Raw genomic sequence first — 27,531 nt, 5'->3', positions numbered from 1 at the left:
TGAAATATGGCAGCTCATACAGTTTTCAAGTTTTCTAAGCAGTTAGTAACACAGGACTAAATATCAGTCGTCCTGACTCTCAGCCCTGCTTTCTAGATACCACGCCAGGAGGAGTATTCTGATTCTGTAAATGGGTTTTGGTGAGTGGGGATAAAGACGCTTTTAGAAGGCCCTGAATGAGATTCTTGAGCTCCAAAATGAGCATTTAGTGAAATCTTTTAAATGATTTAGCTTCTATCACTAGGATATTTAGTTTCTCTAAAATCAAAGTGCTACGTACTTCATTAAAACCCTCATTATCATCGACTTTTCACCCGAAAACCTTAGCATCAGTGGTAAGACCTCATCATTTGTGCCTTGTTCATCATCCCCTCACCTCTTTTGTCATTATCCTCAATTTATGCTCCAGCAATTAGCTAATTCATCAAAGTTACCTAAATCTTACAATGTTTGGTCTTGATCCCATAACCATTTCATATGCTGCTACCTCTCTAAAATACCATGTCCTAGAGTGCCCTCATGGCTCAGTGGGGCAAGGATCCAGTGTTGTCACAGCTCTGTCTCTGCTTACAGCTATGGCATGGGTTTGATCCCTGGACCAAGAACTTCTGCATGCCACAAGTACAGCCAAAAAAGAAAAAAATGCCACGTCCTAAGTACTATATTCAGAGGACTCCTGCCATGTGTGCTTCAGGATTCAACACAGATAACACATCCTCTAGAAAAGGTTCCCTGTCCCCTTCTCCTCCATCTATAAGAACTAATTGAGATTCCTTCCTAGGTATTTCCATAGGTCTATTTTACTGCATTATCACACTTTGTTGTAACTATCAGTTGTCTCCTCAACTTTTGTAGGTAGAAACCCTCTTTTTTTCCCTCTAAATTCTTGGTAGTTATAATTTAGCATTCTTAGCATATTGAAATATTTAGCATATCAAAAATATTCATTATATATGTGTTTAGCTATATAGGTGGATAGATGCTTTCAAATAACATACATGCCCATGATCTGGGTAAAATTTAGAGTGCAGCAGAAGGCAGACCTTCAGAAAAAGATTAAAAGCCAAATATTTGTGAAAGTGTCTTTGTTATTAATAACTTAGAATTCTGAAATTGAAATAACATAAATTTAGAGTTCTTCCTATTATACTGACTTATTTCATATCTTTCTTTAGCATGTGAAAGTTGGAGTGTTGAAATGCTCAGTATAATTGAATTTTGTCACTCACTGGTTTCACTATTTTCATGTGCCTTCTCTCAGCTAATTTCTATTATTTTTCAGGAAAAAATGCTATTACACTGACCGGAGGAGCAAATCAATGGGCAGGTTGGTGGGTGATGTGTGATTTGTCTAAGACCAATTTGTCACTGGGAAAAAATAAAATAAAAAGAATAAATTTTATTTCCCATATCAGCAGTTGTAAATTTTCGGAAGAAAAACTTTATTTGTTCAAGAGAGTTCCAAAATGACTTATGCCAAATTTAACAATGTTTAAAATAAGATCATCTCTCTTTTCATTTATCATTGTATACAGTCCTCCTTGATAGAATATTATGGAATGAGGACTTTAATTTCAGGTTAGTGTTTTAGGAAATTTTAATTCCTACTAGTAAAGCCAGTACTGATGGGAAAGTGATAACCCACTAGAGTAATAGAACAGTAGATCCTACCGAGGCCTTCCGAATCCTTAATTTAATCCAAACTTCTTATTGATGAGATGGCAGAAGAGATACTAGCATCCAGAATAATGAAGTGGTTTACCAAAGCCACATAGCATCTTTTGTATCATGGAGCTACTTTTATTCCACCATCTGAGGCTGCCTCTCATAGCCAAGTATTGAAAGCAAACTTTCGTTCAATAGCTTTATCTCAAAACATCTCTTTACCTATTGTGGTACCTGTTGTGGCAGAGGAATTAATTAAAATGCAACCCTGAGACTGAAGAAACTCTCCCAACTGAAATGCCTTGGTCCTGTTTCACTGGAGGAAATGAACTTCCATTTGAGGAACTCTACAAACAAAAGGCTTCTAAAACTAGGCTATTTTCTGCTCCTTGCAGAAGAATCGATTAACAAAAACAGAATGGGGATGTGGTAGGGTAAGCCCTGTTGAATAACTTTGCAGGATGTTAGAAATCAGAATGATACGAAAACTAGGACAATCGTATAGTATAAATATCTGACCACTTTAGAAAGGAATTTAATAAATCTAGTTCCTTTACCATAGAAAATTTAGAACTTTGGAATAAGAAAAATTTTAATTCCAGAATAGAAGAGTATTATACTCTTTTAAATATTAGGTGTGGTAGGAATAAGGGGAAGAATTGAAATTTGAATGAATGTTAAGGGAATTGGTACTCAGCTAGCCCTTAAAAAATGAGTGACATTCCTCATCCAGGTCAGATTTTTCTGTTTGTCAGGTTAATATATTAAGCTTTACAGTGAGCTTTCATCATTTTCCTTCTATTTGTTCCTGGTCTATATAGCAAATTTCCAAGGCTGTTTTTGCATGATAAGGACAAACTCACTGGAATATTACAATATTTAAATTTACAACTGCAGGTTTTTCTTGTTTTCTCTGCATGTGCCTGCTTAATATTGGATATGTTGATAAAATGTGTTTGGGTTTGCTTCCATATGCTCTATAGAAGTGAGATTTTGCCGCTGCATAATTAGCAGGTTTTCTGAAAAACAGGTATTGTCCTTTCAGAGACTTGGAGAAGGATAAAATCCTGTATATTAAAATGGCCACCAATGTCTCTTGTAATATTGTCATAATTTAATTTTCAAGTAAACATGTATTTAGAATTCCTGATAAACATGTGTATGTTAAATCCTAAAGAAATATTTTTAATGGTGGAAAATTATTTTTTTCTATTTTGGTCAAACAAAAGCAAACTAGAAAAATGAACACTGTGTCATAATATGTTGTATTATTGTTTGCGTTTATTATTATTTTCTGGGGTTTTTTATGAAATGAAAATAAGGTTATAAGTTATTCCAAATGATTGTTAATGTATCTTAAACATTATTATAGTTTACTACTTTACAATTTAGGCATTACAGATAGTTCTTTTTGTTCTTTGAGTTTGTGGATGCATATGGAGATGTAACAAATAAAAGGAAAAGTGTTTATAAAATTATGACATATTAAACTGAAAAATAATTGTCATGTTTGCCCAATTTTATACTTTCCATTAAGAAAATGACTGAATTTGATTTTTCAACTTAACCTTTGGAAAAGAAATTTTAAATACTGTGTGTGTGTGTGTGTGTGTGTGTGTGTGTGTGTGTGTGTGGTCATCATTGTTATAAAATTATAACATTCAATTTGTAAACAATTAGAAAGAGGGAAACAAAATCAGCTGTATGCACTTATATTTCATATGTTTCCTGTTTCTTGAAGAGGGAAAGATGTTTTGTGCATGGATAATTTGACCAGTAAACACCAAAGGATAAATATGCACAGCAATTATCCAGCTTTTGAAAATCATCCTTTCTCCAGGCGGGTCAAAAGGAAATGCGTGTAGTTTTATTATTGCTGCTATCTATTTTTAGTTTATAAACCATTTTCATATACAATTATCAAAGCATCTTCAAAATGACCCTTTAGGGAGACGGAACAAAGAGTAACTTGTGTTGCAAAGTTGGGACTATAAATGACTCCATTATCACTGCAACTCACACCTTATCTCCCAGCTTTCAGAGCTAGTGTGGTGGAATTTTTGCTCTGACCAAGTTCTTTTGATCATTTAAACCAGATTTATTTTCAAGTTCCATTGAATTATCCCCTTTCCGCTGATTTTAGCAAAGGAACTTAAAGCTCTGTTGGAAATCATCTTCGCATTACACCATGAAACCTTGAGTTTACAGGATGGCTAACATGACAAAGTTTTGGTGGAGTGTCGATAACATGCTAGGTTACGTTGGTGACGTAGCGGTGGTGGTGATGGTTGTGGAAGTAGTAATGATACTCCTTTTCCTTATTATCATCATAAACACTTACTGAGCGTTTACTTTGTGCTGGGTAATGTGGTTATCAGGCTTTACCTATTTCATTATCAGAATATCCTCTCAGTTAAGAGATGCAAAAACTGAATGAGAATCAAAGAAATGAAGTAATGAGAATCAAAGAAATGCAAACTAGATATTTGCATTCTGTGATTCAAATCCCGTGCTGATCACATTTCACTATCAGAGGTTGTTCATTCCTTCCTAGGAAATATGTGAAAAGCCTGAACTGATCATACAGTTTATTTTTCTGTAAAAGGTCAATGATGGCCTAAAAGTACTTTTATTTCATTTCTTTATTTTTAAAATTCACATTTATTTCTAGCATGTCGTTTTATCAGAGGTAATAGGCCCTTGGGTGCTGTAGCTCATCTGCATTTCCTAAGTGCTGTCAGAGGCCTCCTTTTAGTTGATCCTCCAGCCACCTAATGAAGTAGGACAGATGGAATTTCTTCCTTTCTTTACAGATGAGGAACCTAAATCTCAAAGATTTGATATGTTTGGCTCAATTTAAATAACTGCCAAATTAATCCTCCAACTCCTGCCCTGTTGTTTTCCTCACTAGACTAAATTTGAAAAGTTGCAGTAACTGCCATAATAATAACAATATTAATATTATAATTATATAATCTATTCAGTGTTTTTACATGTCTTTGCACTAGTTGCTGGAATACAGTGATATTTTGTGATTTCAGAGGCTTTTTTATAATAAGAAGAAGGAAAGTGGACACTTCAGATAATGCTCATTTATTACTTCAGGCTAGAAAGAAGTACTCTGGTCCCTCCAAAACCAGAAATGACTTGGCATCTAAATGATAACCTTACTGGCAAAGAAAGGTCCAAACTCTTCACACACTAAGCTAAAGTTTACCTCAAGACTTGATGCTTATTTAAAATTGTACATGGTAATTTTATCGCAATAGACTTGAATGAAATCATTTCTAAGATACTACCACTTCCTGGACATTGCTGTTCTAAATTTTTTAAATTTAAAGCAGAGTTGGCCAAACAAATCTTAAGATGCATTGTACTTGCCTAGGAAAATACTCTGTTCTGCTCTTTGTACTATTGCAGAAGAAGCCCCAAACTGCCAAAGCTAGAACCTCATAAATAGTGTGTAAATATAGCACATTTTAAAAAGTAAACACAGCTGTTATCATAGCAACTCAGAATTTAGTTTTCAGAATCAATTTCTGGAGTCAATATCTCTTTTGCTTTCTTTTTTGTCTTTTGAAAAATAGATATGATTCCAATCAGTATATATACCATATAGAACTGGATGATGACTATAATCTAACGCTGAAATCAGAGTATCCTGATGTGAGATTTCCTGAAGCCATGTTTTAATGTTTTTTACCTGATGCCTCTGCTAAATCTATCACTCAGAGTCAGTGAATAGCAGGATGAGCATCCCCTTTGGGGGTCCTTGGAGATGTGGAATTTCAGACCCCCACGCTAAGTCTACTGAATTAGCATCTGCATTTTAACAAGAGTTTCAGGTGATATATTTGCCCATTAAAGTCTTAAAAGTACTGCAAAGACTCCTTGACTTAACTTTCCTTATTACTCATTAATCAAGTTTAAAGTAAAACATCAACTCCCAACTCTCTCCTCTCTCAAGGTCAGTATTATTAATTTCAGTTTATGGATGAGAAAACCAAGGCAAAAAGAAGTGAAATAACTTGTACAAGTTCCCACAGCTACTATAATGCAGAGCTGCCTTTGAATCCTATTTATCTTGACTCCAAAACCCTTGCTGTTTTCATCACCCTTGTGATTCCTATGCTGCTGAAACAGTGTGTTTTAGCTATTTCTCCTTTCAGTCTCCAGTTTTGTAGCGCTACATTGATTTTTTTAAAGTGATCTATAGATACACATGTATAGATATACATATACATATACAACTTCAGTAAAAATACCATGCATGCCAGCTTTATTCTTTATGCTCTTTCTCATCCCATCTTTATATATGATGATATTTTCCACAGGATTTTTCTTTTGAGGGTAACTTAGTCACCCCAAAAGAGTTTAAATAAACACAGTGCAAGATTTGGTTTATTTTGGAATTTGTTTTGTGTGGGAACAGGAGCAATGCATGTGTGTGGGTGTGAGTGTGGGTGTTTGTGTGTCTTTTGGGAACTATTTCAGAACAGTAGTGGAAGGTAGGCATGGCTCTGGAATGCAGCCTAATGCCCTTCTAAAATGTGACTTTGTTCCAGGGTGCAAAAATATTTTAGAAGAATCAAAAAATGGATGTCCCAAAACCCAATGGTTCTTGACAAGTCAGCTTTCCCAGACCTGGAGGAGTCAGACTGCTATACCGGCCCCTTCAGCCGGGCACGGATTCACCAGTGAGTTCCCATCTCTTTTTTTCTTCCACCATCTCTTGAAATCATCCTTTTGCTCTTTACAACATTGGCTCTCATATTTGCTCCATGCAACTCTTTCTACAATGGGACAGTCAGAGATGAAGGGAAAGGGAGAAGAAGCATCACTTACCGCTCAAGTACTGAAAACAAGATAAGCTAGCTCGGAAAATGCAGTGTAGGGGAATGGTATCAATTTTTAATGTGTTCTATTTGGAACCACTTTGTTTAAGGTAGTACAAAATTTATGGACACAACAGGCAGTCTATTCTCTCCTTGTTTCAATGTAAAAAAGAAATATGAGGACATCCAGGCTTCCTTATAAACTGAAAAATATTAAAATAAATATTTGATAATGCCCTGTTTTATTTATAAGTGTATTTTGTTCTCTGCCACATGATTTAAGAAGATGGTGTCTCTTCTGATTGACTATACTTGTTTTAATGGAGAAAATACATGGATGACTAGCCAGGAACTTATAGCTGTTGCTGGATTCTCTGGTCTGCTTCCCATACTAAAACCAATCCCTTTATATTCCCAGCTTCATAATAAACAATAAGGACACCTTCTTCAGCAATGCTACTCGAAGCAGGATAGTCTATCATATGCTACAGCACACCAAATATGAAAATGGAATATCAAAAGTGGGTAAGAACCATAGTTAAAATTTAAACACAATGTAGAATTTATTTTTACTAATTACATGCGGAATTATTTTTTTAACAACTGAAGTTTTGCCTTTATACATTAAACATGAGGATATAATGTGTTGAACCAACTCTAAACATTCTATGTTTCATCATTTCAATGAAAGAAAACAGAGTTCCCGTCGTGGCATGGCAGAAACAAATCCAACTAGGAACCATGAGGTTGGGGGTTCGATCGCTGGCCTCGCTCAGTGGGTTAAGGATCCAGCGTTGCTGTGAGCTGTGGTGTAGGTTGCAGACATGACTCGGATCTGGCATAGCTGTGGCTCTGGCGTAGGCCAGTGGCAACAGCTACTATTAGACCCTTAGCCTGGGAACCTCCATATGCCCCAGATGTGGCCCTAAAAAGTCAAAAAGACCAAAAAAAAAAAAAAAAGGTACAATGAAAGAAAACAAAATAAAACAAACAAAAAAACTTTTTTAAGGACATTTAGCAGTAAGTATCAAAATGTGAAAAGTTCAAAACCTTTGGAACAGAAAATTTATTGCTTGAAATTTATCCCAAAGAAATAGGTGGACTTTTGAATAACAATATATGTAAAAGTTTGTTCATTGTAGCTTTGTAAACAAAAAATAAAATAGATTAATACTGGAGATACATGAACTATCCATCAGGAGAACTGACAAATAGGTTAGGCTATATCCATATAATGCATCCATTAAAAATTATGTGATTTTTATTCACTCTTAACTCAAAAGTATTGAGCATCTATTGTACACTATATGATAGAAAGTATATGACATACACCCTTTACTCACGAAGATTGAAAATTACTATTCTACTATTGATTTTGAAAGAATCTGTAAATTATTAAGTGGCAAAAAACAGAATACAAAATAATGTAATACCATTTCCTAAAAACACACAAATAAAAAGAAAAAATCTAGAATATATATATAAAACATATATATAAAACATTTTAGAGGTTATATCTGGAAGGTGCAATAACAGCTAATTTTTAACTTTCTAAATATCTGTGTTGTCTGAATGTTTAGCAGTATGCTACTTCATGTCTGATGCAAAGTAAAATTGAGAAAGTTTCACCTGGGAAAATTAAGTAAGATTGCAAAGTTTACACAGAGCAGAGCAGAAAACAACAAGTAACAAACAAACTAGCCTTTTGTTAGGGTGAAATACACAAGATGATCGAAGATGTTAGTCATGTCCTAAAATCCTTTAAAATAAAAAGTTGATAGCCAATGGAAACTTGTACCAATCTCTACTGATTTGTATTCAAATAGCGTGCTGCATTAGTAAAATGAACTATGTTTCAAGTCATCCATTTTTTAAAGAGGAATGTTCAGACTTTGGTTCTCTTCTGATTAATGATTCATTTATTACTGAGCAGTCAAAATAGTTAAACACTAAATTCAAAATAGTTGAACACTAAATCCTTATAAAAATTTGACACAATCAGAAGTTTTGTAAACAATAAATAAAAAAATAGATGGAATCCAGAATATAAACTAAAAACGTGTCTAAATTATAGCACTATGTGCTTAGGTAGTCTTTAAAAATAAAATTGACATTTAAATGATTATAAAGATATCATGCCCTCTGTTGAACCTGCAATAAATACAGAAGGGTACAAAAATACAATTTAAAAATCCCTGCATTCAATTGTCACTGCTACAAATTACTACTGAATATATATGTGTGTGTGTATATACCAATATATACACATATATATGTATATATACACACATATATATTATATATATACGCATATGTATAATATATATGAGATGTATCATAATTATAATCATGTAGCATTTACAGTTTTCTGTCCATTTTAACATTGTATTTTCTCCAGCCTTCTAGTATGTATGAAAGCATTATTTTAAATAGCTGTACAATATTGTATTAGAAGCATTCATCAAATCACAGTAGTTTACCAAGCACTAATATAATTGATTGTACCATAAAAATGAAACAATTCCTTGATTTTGCCTGTTCAATTTTTTCTAATTCTTAACTAGTATAAATAATATTACAACAAAAATTGCTCTCCAGAAGACTTTTCCCAACATCCAGTCTCACCAGGCCTATGTGAAAGAGTCCATTTCACTGCACTCTTACTGGGATGGAGGAGATTTTAAAATGAGTCACATATTGCTATTTATGTCCCTTTGAATTAGTTTTAAAGATTTCTAAATACCAGTGTCCTTTTGAGACATTTTTAGGAATTCCTCTGCTTCCTTGACCAAATTTTGATATTTTGAGGCCAAAAAAAAGTTGGTACAAACTCATGTACCTCCAAATAAGTGAGTATTAAAATGCCCATATCTCGTGATACGGCAAAGGGTCATATCTTATACCTTGCAAACCTCTGTTTATTAATGCTATAAAGACACAGTTAGACTCAGTATCAATCTCTTTCATAACCTCACTGTCCTCCTATGGAAGTCATTTGGATTATTTTGGTTTCAAATTAATTTATTGTCCCAAGTGTATGTATGTTGCTCCAGAGGGAAGTCTTCAATCAAACTAACTCAAGAACTGTTCTTTTCTTCTCTTCCCAGGTATCTGTAAACTTATAAACAATGGCTCATATATAGCAGCTTTTCCCCCACATGAGGTAATTTTGAAATACATTTCTATTAAAAAAAAGTATCTGCTGCTCAAGCTTGAACTCATTTTTTCCCTTAAGTCTAGCTGCCCTCTTCCAGGAGGTTCAATCAGTAAGGTAGTCTTGGACCTTTCCGAGACCCCATTATAATCCATGGCTACACACTAGCTCCTGCGCTCCAGAACCCTTCTGCAATTTGCCTGGTATCAGGAATCCCAGCCCTGGAAGAAGCTCGTGGATATTGCTCAGCCACTCTGATCAGACATAGATAGCCATCTGCTCCAACACAGAGCTCCATGCTTGACCCAGCTTGGGTTTTACACAAGTCTCAAACAGAGCGGGTTCTGGTCTGTGCCTACCACATTAGGATACCTGAAAATCTAAGACAAACTCAGACCAAAACACTACACCCCTTTATTTACTTTATTTTCTGCCAGATTATAGCCTCCAGTTTTGAATAGGTCATCTTTGGTGGAGTCTGCCTATTGAGTTATGAATGATATTAGAATCAGATTTAAACATCTTCTCCTAATATACACACACACATACATTCTTTTTAAGGCAATTTTGCATTTTAAAATAAGAATGGGGTCATTATAGGTTTTAATGTGTGTTTTCAAAGCCCATCCAGTCTTAAAAGGCTGAGGGCTCCTAGGACATAATCCCTATACCTGAAGAATTCACAGTCTAGTATAACTAATAAAAGATAAAATGTATTGAGCACTTCCTAGTTGGTACTGAGCTCAGTATTTTATATGGACTATCTCATTTAATCCTTGCAACAACCCTTTGAGGTAGACAATAATATTAACTCCCTTTTAACTCCTTTTTATAGACAGATCATTGAGGCACAGAATGGTTAAGTGTCAAAAGAACAGTTTTGAGCCCAGGAAGACAGACTCCAATGTATCTGTTCATTATGACATATCTACTTACATTAGGAATAGAAATAATGATAAGTTACAGTGTTTCATACAACACATCCTGTGCATGGATTTTCCCATTAATCTGACAATAATTCTAGATGGGAGGATTATATCTCCATTGTAGAGATGCAGAAACAAGGCTCGGAAAAAAATTAAGCACCATGTCAAATACAACTTAGTCAGAAAGTACTGAAGTGTTCAGAAGAGCCAACCTGAGTCCCCACAAGAGATTCTGTAGCACAGGAAGGTTTGTTTTGTTCTCTAAACAATTTTGTCAACCTAAGTAGTAGTCTGATAGCTTCTTTGGCCATTTCTTCTGTGAAATTTTAAACTATTAGGAATGGGTTGTAAATAATAGCCATTTTCCCATTTATTCTTAAAATTTGGTAGAAATACTAATACATGAGACATATGCAAAATGGCTAGAAAGTAGTATTGTTGAAATATAAGTAAAGAAAAGAAAGCAATAAGTCAATAAAATGGACTCAGGAATTTTTTTTTTTTTATTGATATTAAAGGCTACTACTTGAGGAAAGAAAAACAAGGTTTACTTTGGGGAAAATGGAGTCTATGGCCCTCACTCTTATCATTTTTATTAAGGACACTCAGTTTATGTCCTTTTTCCTTGATGCAGGATTACTACTAGTGTCAGCTCATATTTTTTACCCACAGTTGAGATTTGTTTTTTACTTACAAAGGGGACAATGGCTAGAGGGCAGAAAGAGGCCTTTCTAGAGGAATTTGGCATGAAAAGGGAGAAGACGCATGCATATGTGAGAAAGCGTTTGCCTAAACTATTAATAGAATTGATAATCCCATCAATTATCAATAGTAGAGACAGAAGAAAAGTGTGCTGGTAGGTGGAGATGGGGACCACCAAGTGTACATGGTCCTCTGAAAGGGATGAAAATATGTGGGAGGGCAGGAGTCACCACTTTGGTCAGTTTACTCTTGCAGTCCATCTTGTGTCGCTGTCCACCCAGAACATTATGGTTGATAGAGGTTACTGTGCAGTTACAACAGTGATGTACTAAGGATTCAAAACTTAGCACCTAAAGCCCAGGAAGTGCCTGTGTCTGACCACTGAGGCGGGGAAGGAAAGTAACATTGATTTTACTTGTTATATGCCTGGTACTTCATAGCTGCTTTCCAAGTGGGCCCTCACAAGGCCCCTCTATATCGGTGTCATTAATGTTTAGTCTTATCCCCACAATCTAGGTGAGGTAATTGAGGCACAACTCCACTCGTTTTAAATTTTCCTCAAAATTTCATAAAATTAGACTTGCACGTTGGAGTGAGGACGGGGTCTTTTTCAAACCCTGTGTCCTAAGTTTTGATTCAGAAAATAAGGTCACTATATCTCTTGTCCTTTTTTAAAATTATAAAAGAAGAGCAGTTCAGCCTTCAGGGAACAATTTTCTATGAAAGGCATATGTTTTCTGTTTCTGGAATTGCAACCCATATGACAGATTTTTTAAGGAGTTAGGGGTTATAAAGAATTTGAAAAACAGTTCAGGTTTTGGAATATCTTATCTGAATTAAATCTTATGGATTCTAAGATTTAAAACATGACTAGCATTGATGATTTTTGAATGCACATTTACTCTTTCCATAGCTTCTATAAATGAAATAAATATTTTCTGGAGCTATATTGCTTCTTGAAGCAGAATAAGGCACTCTTAATTTCTTCTTCTCCTCCTCCTTCTTCTTCTACTTCTCCTTCTCTGTGCCTGCAGCATTTGAAACTGGCAGGGATCAGACCTGTGCCAGAGCAGTGACCCAAGCTGCTGCTGTGACAATTTCAGATCCTTAACTGGCTGCTCCACAAGAGAACTCCACACTCTTAATTTCTGAACTAAATATTACAATAATTTCTCTCAGTTATGGTGGAAATATTTTTTACTAGAAGATGTTAAATTCCAAACAATGAAAAACTAAAGTCTATTTTACTTTAACGGAAAGGGATCTCATTGGTTTAAAAAAGGAATTTAAGAAAGAGTTTAGAAGTATCAAAATATTTTTCAAGGCAAAAAAATATATAAAGGCACTTAACTATATAACTCCAGTGATGGGCTTGTGTTTACAATTTCTGAAGTTTTCAATAAGTTATGAAGTTATTCCATAAGAAAAAAATCAAAAGCAATTTCTGTTGGTTCAGATTTCACTAAAAGGATGGCTATCAATTCATCTTATTTTATTTGTTTCAGGGAGCTTACAAAAGCAGCCAGCCCATCAAAACCCATGGACCTCAGAATAACAGACATCTGTTATATGAGCGCTGGGCACGCTGGGGAATGTGGTACAAGCATCAACCCCTGGATTTAATCAGGTACTGCAGATGAATTATAATGGACAGCATATGCTGTTTCATTGTTGTTTTCTTAGATTGGGAATTATTTTATTTACTGATACAGACAAAACAATCTGTATCAGCCTGGGTATGATCAAAAAAAAAAAAAAAAAAAGAAGCCGCTGTATGCCTTTTTTAATAAAAGGAACTTAATTTAGGGAGTAAGTAACACAGGGATGGGAAACCTGAGAAATCAAACAGAAACATAAGGCAACCAGAGAATAAAAGCGGCAGAAAATTGCTAACCATCTTAAATATGGAGGGAAAATGAGTTGAAGCCTAAAACCTGGGTGCAGGAGCTGTGCCATCCGTGACTAAGACTCCCTGCAGGGAAATGAAATGTTGAGAGTAGAGAAACGGAAAATTATGGAGCCATAACAAGTTGTGGGTGCTCTGATGGGGCTCTGGCCCTGAAGAGGGCCAGGAGAAGAGAAAAGATACTGGCTTCTCCCTTCTTCCTCCTTTGAGACTTCAGTGCCTCCTGGTGCAACTTAACCAGGAGCAATTTATGAGGGAACCTTTGCAATCTACTTCCCCATGAAAACAAATCAAAACAGGGAAAGGCAGAAAATGGATCCAAGATAAAAGAGGAAAATTGGCAATGTAGCATCTCAGCATGATTTTATCTTTCAACAAAGATATGGTTTGTGTCTGCTCTGTTCTAGGAGGTATGTTCTAGTGAGTAACTGCTCTCAACTTGAATTAGTCTTGAATAGTGTTACTTTCATGATTTATTTTATTTTGATTTTATTTATTTTTTATTGTAATTTGTCCTTATTTTTAAAAATAAGGAAATACGTATTGAAAAGGACTTAAGTCCCTATCTAACTAGAAATATTTATAGAATAAAAGAAAAAAGAACTTTCATGTTACAAGGTTATATATGTTGATATTTTGGACTGTTTATGAAATACAAATATCAAGAACAACTCATAACTGTACTAGTCATTGTTCCAGCAGGAAACTGACAGAACTGATAGAATAGAAGGGATATTTGAAGATAATTTAATAAATAAATTTAACATTCAAAGGTATAAACAGGATCAAGGGAGCCAGCAGATGGGGACTAGCAAAAGCTGAATGTTGTTATCAAACCTAGACTTGGAGGGACAAGAGGAAAGAGAAGTTGGCAGAACCTGTTAAAATCTATAATCAGAGAAGGAGAAAGTGAGGGTAATAAAAAAAGATACCCCAACATCTCTCTTATCCCTCCCTGTGATCTCCTGCTGGTACCTTCAGTTGGCCATTGAGCCCATCATGAAACCAAAAGAAGGAAGGAGCATAGGTGATGTGGTCCCTAGAGGCGAGCCTCCTGGGCACATTGCAAAAAGGAAAAGGGTAGAACGTGGATCTGGATGTTCAAGTCAGAATATCCCATACTGAATCGTTTTTATCTCAAACATTAAGTACTTGGATATATTCAAAATCAAGAAGCTTCGATTCTAGTTCAGTCACAACAAATTATCAGATTCTTCTTTACGCAGGGGAAAGTATTTTATTTTATTGATATATGAACACAGTGAGATATACCAATTTACAAAACCATATGTGTTAGGAATTACAGTGAATTTGGGATTTTCAAGCAAGCATTTCAGGTTCAGCAGTTCCCCTATCTATGGGAGATTTCACTGTTACTGCCTCAGCAATAAATCAGCAAGCAACCTTCATTTTCGGTAAATAGATAATTCAGTTGCTATTACCAATCTTTGGGTGTAGAGGTAGAAGGGGAATTTTGCTGTGAAAATTGTGTATTTTTATTCAAATGACTAAGAGGAGAGAGATGTGACCAGGGGCTTACCCAAGGTGAGGGTCAGAAAAGAGTATAGATGGTGCTTCAACAGGTGCTTGCTCTCCAGGGACTTGCTTGTTACGAAAATCGAGATGGTGGTGAGACTGATACACACTGAACTATGCAATCTTCTGCAGAGAATTGGGTACATGGCCCAGTTTTCTACATGAGCTGGAAGACTGCCTGAAAACCTATGACATTTTAATTATTTGGAATTAAATTGTTCTTAAGGCTATACAAGTTTGAGGACATGAGTCTCTTATTGTGTGACTTCATAACTGTAGCGAGAGCAGGAAGGTGTCTGGCAGTTGGAATTTTTGTGCATACTTGGGTCCCAGATGATGCGGCCCCTCAGGCAAAGGCTATATTCTCTCCTGCTGAAAAAAGCAGTTCATTAATAGTGGATGAGAAATCAGAGGCTGTCAATTTATTTTCTTTTATTATAAACAACCGTTTCTGGCCACGTGTGTGTGGTTTGTTTTCATTTTAATGATGAATTCAGACAATTTACTAGCCAAAACCTATCTTCATTTCAGTCTATTTCTCCATGGAAGATATTTGGATCTGGAAAGAACACATTTAAAAAATGGTCAACTACAAAACCTTTTTTAGCAAAATAGATGTGTGGCAATTTTTCAAGGTTTTATAATAGGCATTTTTTTTTAATTTAAAAACTAATTGGGATTTCCCATCATGCTTCAGTGGAAATGAATCTGACTATCATCCATGAGGATGCAGATTCAATCCCTGGTCTTGCTCAGTGGATTAAGGATCTGGCTTTGCCATGATCTGTGGTGTAAGTCACAGACACAGCTCAGATCTGGCATTGCTGTGGCATAAGCTGGCAGCTACAGCTACGACTTGACCCCTAGTCTGGGATCCTCCATATACTGCAGGTGTGGCCCTAAAAAGACAAAAAAAAAAAAAAATGAAAATTAAAAAAAAAAACTTTAAACTAAGTGCAATAATTCTCTCTAAAAGAGTTCAATTTAACACCTGTTTTATGATAGAGGCTTTATATGATAGAAGTTATTTCAGCAGAAAAATCCAGTAATCAAATGAAATGTCACCCAGAATAACCAGTATATAAAACAGAAAAGAGAGTATGAGTGAAGTGGAAGGTGGTAACACCAATAGCAACCCCCCTCCTCCTTGCCCTATCATGGTTTTAAAGAAATTGAAGGAATATCTAGAGATCCTAAAAGATTGTGACTACCCACCTTGCAGGTTAAGGACATTTTCACCAGGCATCTTTGCCTGGAACTAGCTTCTTCTCATGAAACAGATCTGAAATCTGCTGTAACTTAGGTAATTATACTCCTGTCAAATAATATTGTTGCCCCCCTTAACCTTCAACAATGTGTAATTAAAAATCTTGGTGTAAGGCTGTCTGTATAAGGGGGTCTTTCAGTACAGTCCTCTGTAATAATTATTATAAAGATATTCCATTATCTTAGTAATACATACCTAAATCTTTATTCCACCCTACAGAGGAACACTTGTTTAAAGGAACAAATGACTTTATTATGATACCTGTTAATATAATAAGTTTCCATCTCAAAATAGAACACCATCATTGTATAAGAAATGAATAGAACAGTCTTTGTCTCCTAGAAGAAATAAATGAAAAAAAAAAACCAAAAAATTAGAGAAATGGTGCTTAACATATGATGACTCCATGTCTACAACTGGTAAAATATTCATGAATTTTAATTGGCACAATACAGAGTATGGAGTAGAAAGAGAATGATTTTGAGGGAGAGAAGTCTTGTTGAGGAAAAAAAGAGAATTTTCTTTCCAGCAAGAATTTTTGCCCAGAATGAATTCCAAAATGAAGTATAAAATGCCAGTCTTTACTACTAGTGCCAGGATAAAAACTGGTGTTATGTAATCATTTTCAGAAAATGGAAATCAAGCACCAGTAGACAATTCAAGAAATTATCATTTCTTAACGCAGCTTTATACACTGTTGTGACAGCTAACACTGGCTGTAGACTACAGACTTGGTGAAGAAAGAGCAACTGGGCAGTTCTTAGAACCACCTTATTCATCTGCTGTTTCTGTACAAATATATTAATCAGCTAAAGGGAAATAAAACACACTCATTCCCATTGCTTCAGTCAATAAAATACCCCCAGGTATGTGCTAGTGAAATAAGTCAGGGGTCCACTTTCAAGCAGCTTGCACTCTTATGGGGAGGGAGAGGCATAGCAGAGTGACAGGTAATTGTCACAAAGTTTTGTACGTTTTGGACCCTGAAACCACAGGTGAAGGCAGTGTGGGAGCAAGAGCAGGGGCATCTAACCCAGGTTTGAAGTGAAGCCAGGAGAGGCTTCCTGGAAGAAGTGATATAAAGTACAAGATAAGTACAAGCCAGAAAGGCAAAGAGAGTGAAATATAAGTTTCCAAAATGAGGGAATGGTAGTAACCATGGAAAGAATTGTTGAACTTTGTTGAAGAAGGTGCGTGACATAATTATGCAGATTTTATCTGGCATAAGGGAGTCTGGCCAAGGATGCAGATGGAGACTGAAACCGAATCTGCTTTCAGCATCTACCTAGAGGGGAGACGCTTTTCTAATTTACGCCGAAGTGATTGTTGAGCACTGCTCTGAGCGTAGAAAAAACAAAAAGAGTTACTGCTGGGAGGATGGAGAAAATTTAAGAACTGGCTTATAAAAAGCTTTGTGAGCCATGTTAAGAAGTTTGATACAGAAATAAACACATTTTATAAAAGTGCCCCTATAAAGACAATTTTTGAAGATGAACAGTATCACCATTATTGGATTCATTAATAAGCAGGAATATTAAAGTACCCTAGATAGAGCTGAGGAGGAATTGAGATGATAGCCTCATTTGTCCATCTAAAATTCTGACTAAGGGTTACATCAGTATCTGTAGTGTCACTTACATTGCCTTAAGCTAAGAATTTGCTTTCTCATGCAGGCTATACTTTGGTGAGAAGATTGGTCTGTATTTTGCTTGGCTTGGGTGGTATACTGGAATGCTGATTCCTGCAGCCATTGTTGGTTTGTGTGTTTTCTTCTATGGAATATTCACAATGAATGCAAGTCAAGTAAGGTAAGCCATTAATAGATTTATTTTTAAAATCTGGCCTTTCTTCTGAATGGACAAAAGCTTTACAGCAATGCTACCTATAAAACAAGTGGTGGTACTCCGGTTTATTTGCTTGTGTTTGTTTTTGTATTGGTAAGGCACTACAAACAAAGGTCATTTCCATATTTTTATGATCAAATTCTCTTGGATAACTTCTAAGGCTGTTTCTCCTAATGCCAAGTTTCTCTTTCTAGTATACTCCTCAGAATTAATAATTCAACAAGGCAGTGGACAATTTTATGTAATTTCAGTTTGCGTAGTATTTGGTAGTCTGGAATACTCTCTCAAAACATTAATTCAGAGAATCATAATAGCTACAGTTTTTTTAAACAATATACAATGACCTTCCAAATACATTGTTTAATTTGCTGTAACTTTCACTACCACCCTTGGAGATGAGTATTCCTTTTAGCAGGTGAGGGAACCTTACACAGTTAAAGATGTCTAAACAAAATATTTATACCCTCCTCTAAATAGTCTCCTCTCATGAGAACATGAAATCACTTTCTCTTTCTTCCTGCTTTCTATAGGGATAGATTTATAAAAGATTTTAGCATCAGCTTAAGACATCAAAATGGTAGTAAAAGAAGATTTAACACATCTTAAAGATTTATCAGAGTAGTGATTTTTCTGTTAAAGTTAAAATGACTCAAGATTTGGATATAGGAACAAAACACTATTATTCAACAGAGGTAAGAGTCACCTTGGCATTAAAGAATCATCTTTATAGCATCTTCTATTAAATATACCATAAGGATTTCAGTAATTTCAACCTTGTATGATACAGTTCAAATTATGAAAAATGCTTTTATCTCCCTCCTTTAAAGCTTTAAAATAATTTTTTTCATTTTTGGTCCATCTTTTAACTATGACCTTGCTACTGGGTGGTAATAATGACAGCTAATGAGACCATAAAACTTATTTCCTTGAATTTGCTTTGTGTGCGTGTGTATGTATATATGTGTGCATGTGTGTGAATAACAATTTTGCCTAAAAACAAAATAGTTTTCATAGTCCCAGAATTGAATCCTGTTCCATAAACAAATTCCTTGATTTAGTATCTCCGAATCCTTTTTTTCTTCATGAAAGCTAAATGATAATTATCGTGAAAACCAAGAAACACCTACTGTTTGAAAGCATTTCATTTATGACAAGTTTATTTCAGAGTTTTGCAAGCTCACTATCATTCTGGAAGGCAGCATTTTCCTGGACAAACATGTGCCCACTGGAAACATTCACTCCCTCTGGTCATCTCTTTATATGATGTTGAATCAGTAGCCTCTGAAGTTGAGAAGAGAGGTTGTGATTTAGAGTTATGGTGTCTTGAAAAGAAAAATACATTTATTTTTGTACTTCTCTGTTCTCTGTCTCTAGGAGTTTGACTTTTTTTTTTTAATGATTCCACATATAAACTGATAATATACAGTATTTTTCTTTCCTATCCAGCTTATCTCAGGATGATTCCCTCAAGGTCCATGTTGTCACAAGTAGCAGGATTTCATTCTTTTTCGTGGTTGAATACTATTCTGTGAGTGTGTGTGTGTGTGTGTGTGTGTGTGTGTGTGTGTTTGTAAGCAACAGAGGGGTTTGTCTCCCAATCTATTCAACTTAAAAAAAATAAAAGACAAGATTTGTGGTTTCATGCAAATTTTAGGAAAGGTTTTTCTCTATCTATTAAAATACCATTGAAATTCTAATAACGGTTGCATTAATCTGTGAATCTCTTTGGGTGGTATGGACATTTCACCAACATGACATTTTCTAATCCATGAGCACAAGATATCTTTCAATTTACTTGAGTCTTCTTCAATTTCTTTTTACTTACGGTTGTCATTGTATGGGCCTTTTACCTTGGTTAAATTTATTCCTAAATATTTTATTCTTTTTGATGTAATTGTAAGTGGGATTGTTTTCTGAATTTCTCTTTTTGACAGTTGTTAGTATATAGAAATACAACTGATATTTGTATACTGCAAGTTTATTGAATTCATTTATCAAGTTCTGGGGTTTTTTGATAGAGCCTTTAGTGTTTTAGAAAAATGGCATTTTAAAATGAACTGATGAAAACAGAAAATGATTTTTAGGCAGTTAGCTATTGTTCAGATTGGTTCCATGGAGAACATACTCAGAGTTCTCCCATGTGGTATAGACTTCCTCCTCCATCTTTACAAAGCTGCAAATGAACAAAAGGCAATGAAAGGAATAGATTTTCTGTTCCTATTGATTTATGTACCAACGGAGTAAATTAGGCTCCTTTTGTGTGAGATAAGTATTCTCTAACCTTTAGTACAAGGAGTGTTTTAAAAGGCTGTAGAAAACTCTTTTCTTCAGTGCTTTATGGTATTATATTACTGCTACTTCTGTCACACTATAATTAAGATCCTGTCAGACTTTCTATTCTCAACCAAGATAAGCATCACTGAATATCTTGACTTCCAAAGTTTCATGGGGCTGAAATTTTCCATTGACGGTGTCAGACATGGTTAAGTTGTAGGTGTTATCATGCATGGCAAGTGGGTGGACGACGTAGGGCTTTAATTTTGAGTTGCTTTTTAAAATGTTATTTTATTAAGCACTTTTGTGTTTATTGCAAGGTAACATATTAAAAAGCTGAAGACTGGATTGTATTTATTACATTTCTACCAGCCTGTGTTCATGTAAATGAAGGTCATATTTCTTACTTGCTCTGAAGTTAATTTTAGAATTGTGTGAAAATCAACTTATAGATTATTTAGTGTATGTATGTATGTACATGTATGTATTTACATGCTCATTGGTCTTATATACTCAAAAGTGGCCATATTTATTCCTGGTGGAGGACATATTATACGATTATAAAAATAAACAGGCAGGTTTAGAAAAATAAACAAACAAATATGGTCCCACAGCTTCTCAGGCTTTGGTTTCAGGGTCAGGGCAAAAAGAGAAACCTCAACTTTCTGGCTCATTCTTACCTCTTTGGCATTAGAACTCACCAACTCAGAAAGAAATGTATTTGGTTCTCAGTATTGACCAGTTTTTCAAAAGCTGTTGGGTCCTAAAGGACTTTTCAAACCCTCTCCTGACAATTAAAGGCTTCTTTCCCTTTATTAAGGGCCTGTAATGTGCCAGGCGCATTATTAATATCCCTGTATAATATCGCAGTTGGATATTATTAATCTCCAAGTGGAGATGAAGAAATTTATCCTCAGAGATGCAGGTGACTTAAGGGAAAATATCTAGTAAGGTTCAACCTATATCTGATTTTTTTAAATTGTACTAAAAACACTTAACATGAGATCTACCCTCTTTTCAAATGTTTAAGCGCATACTACAGGACTGTTAACTGTGGGTACAAGATTATACAGCAGATCTCATATAACTGATACTATATACCCATCGAAAAGCAACTGTCACTCCCCTACCCACTAGCAATGACTAGTCTACTCTGTTTCTATGAGTTTGACTGTTTTAGATACAGAATTATGCAGTGTTTATTCTTCTCTGACTGGCTTCTTCAATTAGCCAGGTTCATCTATGTTTTGCATATGGCAGAATTCCCTTCTTTTTTTAAGGCTGAATAATATTCTGTTCAGAATATAAAGCAGAATTATGCAGTGTTTATTCTTCTCTCACTGGCTTATTATTTCCTTTGAATCCATCCTTAATGTGTATGTCTTAAAACAAGTATAAGACAAAAGAAAGCCACAGTTCAAACAGTGGTTTATATTATGAGGTTCTACAAAAGAAACCAAGAAACACAGGGGGCACTCTCCATCCATCTAGTGGTTAAATAATGTCAAAGAACTTTGTGATCCTCTCAAATTCCATATTTTAGGCTAAAAATTACGTTGCAAAAATTGTTTAATATTTTTTATATTACTATCAAGTTGAACTTCGAGCAACTTATAAAAATGAGTTTAATGTGTCTGGAAATAAAAATAAGGCACAGTCTGATGGCTGAAATTCTATACTGGGTTCTTTGATACATTTGGGCTTTTGTTTGATCATTTGGAAGCTGGAAAAGATGATGTAGTATAAACCAAAGTTAATATCATTTTAGTATGAGATTTCAGTGCAGAGCACATGATGTCATTCTTCAAACAGTGAATTATGAGCCTATTTTAATAAAAAATTTTCTTCAAGAGTAAGAGTAATACTAATACAAAGTAGTAGTATTCTTTCTTCTGAATTTTTAAAATGTATGTTTTACCAGCTTCCTCTTACTTCACATAGACATCCTGATAACTAACAAAATGTGTGAAAGTGGGAGAATTATAGTATATATAAGATCTATTACACCATCGTCATCATTAATAAATTACTTTTTGTGATAGAAAAGTTCTTTTTAATATTAAATATAATTATCCCTCATTTAAAGGTGTTATAGGTGATGGAGCACTGGACCCAGAATCAAGAAAATCTAAACTCAGTTCTCTGAAGTACCTCTTGTTAGCTCTAGGGCCTTAAGTGAATCACTTAAGCATCAGTCCTCTCAGTTGTGGAAATAATTATCATTATAGGAGATTGCATTGAGGACTAAACTTAATGGACATGAAGCCATCTTTGCTTCCTGTAAAGCATTGTATTACCATATAGTGTTACTACTTACTATTCATTTCCACTTTGGCTTGAGATTATACAGATCCAGCCTTTGAAGTACAAGTGCATAACTTTTTGCTTCAAGTGCATACATTTTTGAAAATAGCAAATTTGGCTGTGAACATTGCCAATTAAACATTTATTAACAGCTGCATTTCCAAGCATAGTTTCAAAAGCCTTTACATCACTTTCAACATTTTGAGAGCAGAATTACTTAAAGACAATTTATTTAGGGGGTACTACACGGGAAAGGGCCAGGTATGACAGAAAAAGTCACAAGACACCTTAAAGACAAGTTGCCTGCCGTGCAATCTGGGGCTGCGAGGCTTTTGAGAAATTGTTATCAGGGCCCTACTTATGTCACAATGTCATCTAAAATATAGGCTGAGATTTTAAAAATATAGTGAGCATAAAACTCTAGAAACAAACCCTATTACGTTACATTCCAATAGAGAATATAACATATTTCAGTAATATGACAAACCGTGTCCTGTCATCATGACAATATAAAAATATTCTTTTTTCTTCTGCAAAAGGAAGATCAACTTCCTCAGATTTGCAGTGAACATAATGCACCTATCGACTGCAGTGGGGATTATCCAGTTGTGTGAATTATGGATGCTCTACATTTTGCTGATTACAGAGTAGCGAGGTCCAGGGGAAAGATCGATAGACCTGAGAAATCAGAATAGTCTGATGGTTTTCCAGCTCGGCCATGTCCAAGCCTATGAGCTTGGCTAAAACACCCTTGGGTGTTCCTTACAAGGTTGTCTTACTTGCCTTGAAATCAGGTGCAGAAGTGTCCTTGTAAAAAGCCCACAAGTGTCTTACATGTGTAAAATGTGCCCTATTATCATTACAGTATCTTGGCAGAGAGTTCTAAAAACAAAGAAGCAAACAAAAACCTCTGCCTTGCAAGTACCCTACACATTTGACCTGGAGCCACTTTTAAGTTCTTCATCCCCCGTCTACCCGCCCACCCCGCCACACAATTTCCATTCCACTGGTTCCTCCCCGCCTGCTGCTTCCCACAGGATTGGCCCCAGGGGATAAGCACCTTGCTAAGCATGGAGGTTAATGCTTTCTTTTTCTCCTTTGATTTCTCAAGCCAAGAAATTTGCAAGGCCACTGAAGTCTTCATGTGCCCTCTCTGTGACAAGAACTGCTCACTGCAGAGACTCAATGAAAGCTGTATCTATGCCAAGGTGAGCGTGGATCCCCCCATCCCCCTCCTTGTACTCTACTTCTATGAAGCAGGTGGTAAAAAGCCCTCCAAGAAATTGCTTTTTACTAAAGTTAAATGTTCCCAAGAGTTTCAACAGTCAATATCATTGGCAACTGAATAAAACGTCACTGAGGCAATTACAAGAAGAGTATATTTTAATTTGAATATCTTTGTCTTCCTTTGTTTTTAAAAGTGATCATTACCATCATAGACATAAAATTTCCACTTGGAATGATACTGAGATTCTTTGCGGGGGAAGATTATTTCTATGGGTAGAGATTAAATTTGTATGTTCCATGAAGACTTGTGAAATTAAAATACTTCTTATAGAAGTATTTTACAGAGGAAAATGAAATAACATAGCCAAAGTTCTCAAATTGCTACCTGTTATAACCATCTGAAGGGGTTTTTTGTTTCCTCTTTTAGGATTTTTTAATTGAAGTGTGTTGAGTTACAAAGATGGGTTTTTTAACTCCTGAAGCCCAAGCCACACCACAGAGCAATTAAATTAGAACCTTTGGGCGTAGAACCTAGGCATTATCATATTTTAAAACTTTCCAGGTGATTCCAGCATGCACAAAAGTTTGAGAAATTTGTAATTGAACTTTACAATTATTATTATTCAGTTGTTAAATGGTTTTATTAAAATATACATAGCATATAATGAACTGCACATATTTGAAGTATGTAAATGAATTAATTTTTATTATATTCTATGCTTCTGTGAAGCAGTCACCAAAATCAAGATAATGAATATATCTATCACCTCCAAAAGCTTCCTCACAACCTCTTGTAACCCACTGAGCAAGGCCAGGGATCGAACCCACAACCTCATGGTTCCCAGTCAGATTTGTAAACCACCGAGCCATTATGGGAACTCCAACCAGCTTTTCCATCATTACAGATAAGCTTCAATTTCCAGACTGTTATGTAAAGGGAATCATGCAGTGTGTGATGTTTTTCAAGTTTCTTTCATCCAACATAATTATTTTGAGATTCATCTGTGTCTTCACATTCATCAGTTAAAATCATCATCCCTCTTTATTACTGAGTAATATTGCATTAGATGGCTATATCAGAATGTGCTTATGCATCTACCTATCAATGGTCTTTCGGTTGTTTTCAATTATTATCATTTTAAGTAAAGGTGCTGTGAACATTCATCTGCAAATCTTCATTTAGACAAGTACTGTTATTTCTCTTGGGTAAATATCTAAAATAAAATGGCTCTTTTATGTGGGAGGAAGATGTTTAACCCTCTAAGAAACTTTTCTTTTCGCTTTTTAGGTCCATACTTGTGGCATATGAAAGTTCCCAGGCTAGGGGTTGAATCAGAGCTGTAGCTGCCAGCCTATTCCACAGCCAAAGCAATGCCAGATCCAAACCGTGTCTGCAACCAATACCACAGCTCACAGAAATGCCAGATCCTTTAACGCACTGAGCATGACCAGTGATCGAACCTGCATTCTCATGCAGGTTCATTAACACTGAACCACAATGGGAACTCCAGAAACTTTCAAACTGTTTTCCCAGATTTCTAAACCATTTTACATTTCCACTAGCAATGTATGAGAATTTCAGTTTTCTAAACAGTTAGTGATTCTCAGGATAGTCAGTCTTTTTACTTGTAACTATTCTTCTAGATGTTTGGAGATGTTGCTTCATATATTTTGTGCATTCTTTGGCTGTTTCCAGAATGGGGATAAAATTGATTTCTGTTATTCCATCCTGTTCAGAGGTAGAAGTCTCTATATAATTAATTTTGACAGAGGTGTATATAAAATCAAAAGCCACTCAGGATCCCATTATAAGACCAAAACTTAGTAAAATCAGCTTCTGAATTATTTCTCTTGAATGCATAGCATGGGAAATTTTTGTTTATAATTCAATTTTTTTTAAATATGCTGAATGTTGAATTGTTTTAAATGTTCCACAGTGATGTCTTACTTGGGAAGCATTTTCTCAACACTTTTTGCAAAAGCTGAGTGTATGCAAGTCATTAGATGTATACACACCCTCCCTTTGCCCATGCAGTTCAAAAATATATGACAGCCTTAGAGACACCAACAAATCTGGATATATGTTACTTCTACTTGCTGGTTCTAATAAAACACACTGAACATTCATCATCTATACACAGGAGATAAGAATCATCCGCTTATGGCAGAGGGATAAATTGGAGAAATTGCCCAAGGATACACTAAATCTAGGGGCCTTCATCATTATGCCGTATCTACATCCCTCCTTTACTCTGTAGAAAAGAGTATCTCTAGGGACAGTTCAGACTCAGGATGAATTCACTTGGTAACTATTAAAAAGAAGGTGGAAGATTAGCCTGCAGAGGAACAATACAAGAAATAAAAACTGCCAGGATGAAACCTCTCAAATGTCTTGTATTTGTTCCTCTGGCTAAGATAAAATTAGCTACTTAGTTTACACCTTATAATCAGAATTACCCTTCTTCCTCCATTGGATGGAAATAAACATTCTCTTTTAAAATCAGTTTACATACTTAAACATCTTGAAGTTACCAGGTGGCTAACTTGGTAGAAATGAGGAAACAGATTTTTAGCAGAAACAAGCCCACCAATCTAGAATCATCTAGTAGCCACATCACCTAGCCACATCTAGGAACTGGTCAATTCCTTATGGAATCAATCATCATTTATGACGAGTAACAGGAAATTCAATCTGCCATATTTTATTCAAATATGTGCATACATGTAACTATTCCCTTAATGATCTCAAGATATATTTCAGGGAAAATGTGGTTCCATTGTATAATGAAAATCATATTTAAGTACATTAACATTTTTGATGACTATTCTCCTTTTTAATACTTAAAATATGGGAATTGAGAAATATCTGCAATTAAGTAAACTCATTGATATTTGCATACTCTTTTTAAAGCACCTGATACCACACTATCAATTTTCATTATGCAAGGATTTCTTATTTAAGCTGAAAAAATTAGCTATAAGGGTCCTGCATTATTTTTGCATGATACAATCCTTGAAATGAATCTTATTTATAATAGTTATTAATAAATGGGGTTTTTTTTTTTTACTTGTTCAACAAACATCCAATACCTAGCATGACCCTCAGAATGTATACTGATGTTGAGGCTACAACAGAATTAAGGCAAATTTTTAAGAAATTTCATAGATAAGTCTACATAAAACTATACATCAGAATCACCTAGAACTTCTGTTCAAAAGCAGATTCTTGGCCCCACATCCTGAAATTCAGTATCAATTGTTCAAATGGTGAGGCTTAGAAATCCGCATGGTAACAGGCTGCTCAAGTGAGTCCAATTCCTGGAACCACAAAGCCCTAAACAATAGTGGTTTGGGGAAGTGGGTGAACTAATGAAGCCGCTGTGTTTTGGGGAGCCCGGCCCAGCAGACAGGAGTAGTTATGCCAACGTTGCTCTTTCCAGGAACTAGGCACTGAGGGATTGAGGGCTGAACTTCAGCTTCAATTCTGACTCCCTGCCTCTCAGCCTGGCCTGCAGGACTGCTATCCAGGAGGCACCTTGTTCTCCTTAGCCTAGAGGGGCTGGAAGGGAGTGGCAGTGGCAGTTTCCAGAGCCTTGAGTTATTCTGAGGTATTAAACAGTTTAGAGAGAGATCTAGCAAGGACAGTAGAGGAGACATAGACTTTAAGCTTCCAGCCTAAAGAGAAATTTATCTCCTTAAACAATCTCCACATTTATTGATTTCTAGACACACCCAAGCTCTCCAAGAAAAATCAAATGTCAAAGATAATGGAAAATCTGTGCTAAAATATAGCTTTGTTTGAGGCCCAGTTTGCTTCTGTCTTCTTATATTATCCCTATTCACACCAACAACATAGGCCAGCTATTTTTTCCAATAAAATAATTCACTGCA

General features: G+C 35.4%; 1 protein-coding gene across 5 annotated transcripts in view; it reads left to right on the top strand.

The window, feature by feature from the left end:
- ANO3 (anoctamin 3) overlaps positions 1-27,531 on the top strand; it is a 430,234-nt gene that overhangs the window by 320,246 nt on the left and 82,457 nt on the right. For 4 of the 5 annotated variants that reach the window (XM_013987284.2, XM_003122910.5, XM_013987291.2 and 1 more), the window contains 7 exons: positions 1,283-1,327; positions 6,231-6,362; positions 6,919-7,025; positions 9,608-9,663; positions 12,788-12,909; positions 17,665-17,799; positions 23,525-23,621. In XM_013987284.2, coding sequence (XP_013842738.1) covers positions 1,283-1,327; positions 6,231-6,362; positions 6,919-7,025; positions 9,608-9,663; positions 12,788-12,909; positions 17,665-17,799; positions 23,525-23,621 — 694 coding nt within the window. The remainder of the gene's footprint in view (positions 1-1,282; positions 1,328-6,230; positions 6,363-6,918; positions 7,026-9,607; positions 9,664-12,787; positions 12,910-17,664; positions 17,800-23,524; positions 23,622-27,531) is intronic. The other variant, XM_013987285.2, reaches the window with a different exon arrangement.

Source organism: Sus scrofa, chromosome 2, assembly GCF_000003025.6.
Source record: "Sus scrofa isolate TJ Tabasco breed Duroc chromosome 2, Sscrofa11.1, whole genome shotgun sequence".
NCBI classification, from domain to species: domain Eukaryota; kingdom Metazoa; phylum Chordata; class Mammalia; order Artiodactyla; family Suidae; genus Sus; species Sus scrofa.
Note: the sequence above shows the minus strand (reverse complement) of the source record. Positions and strands in the feature narration are given on the sequence as shown.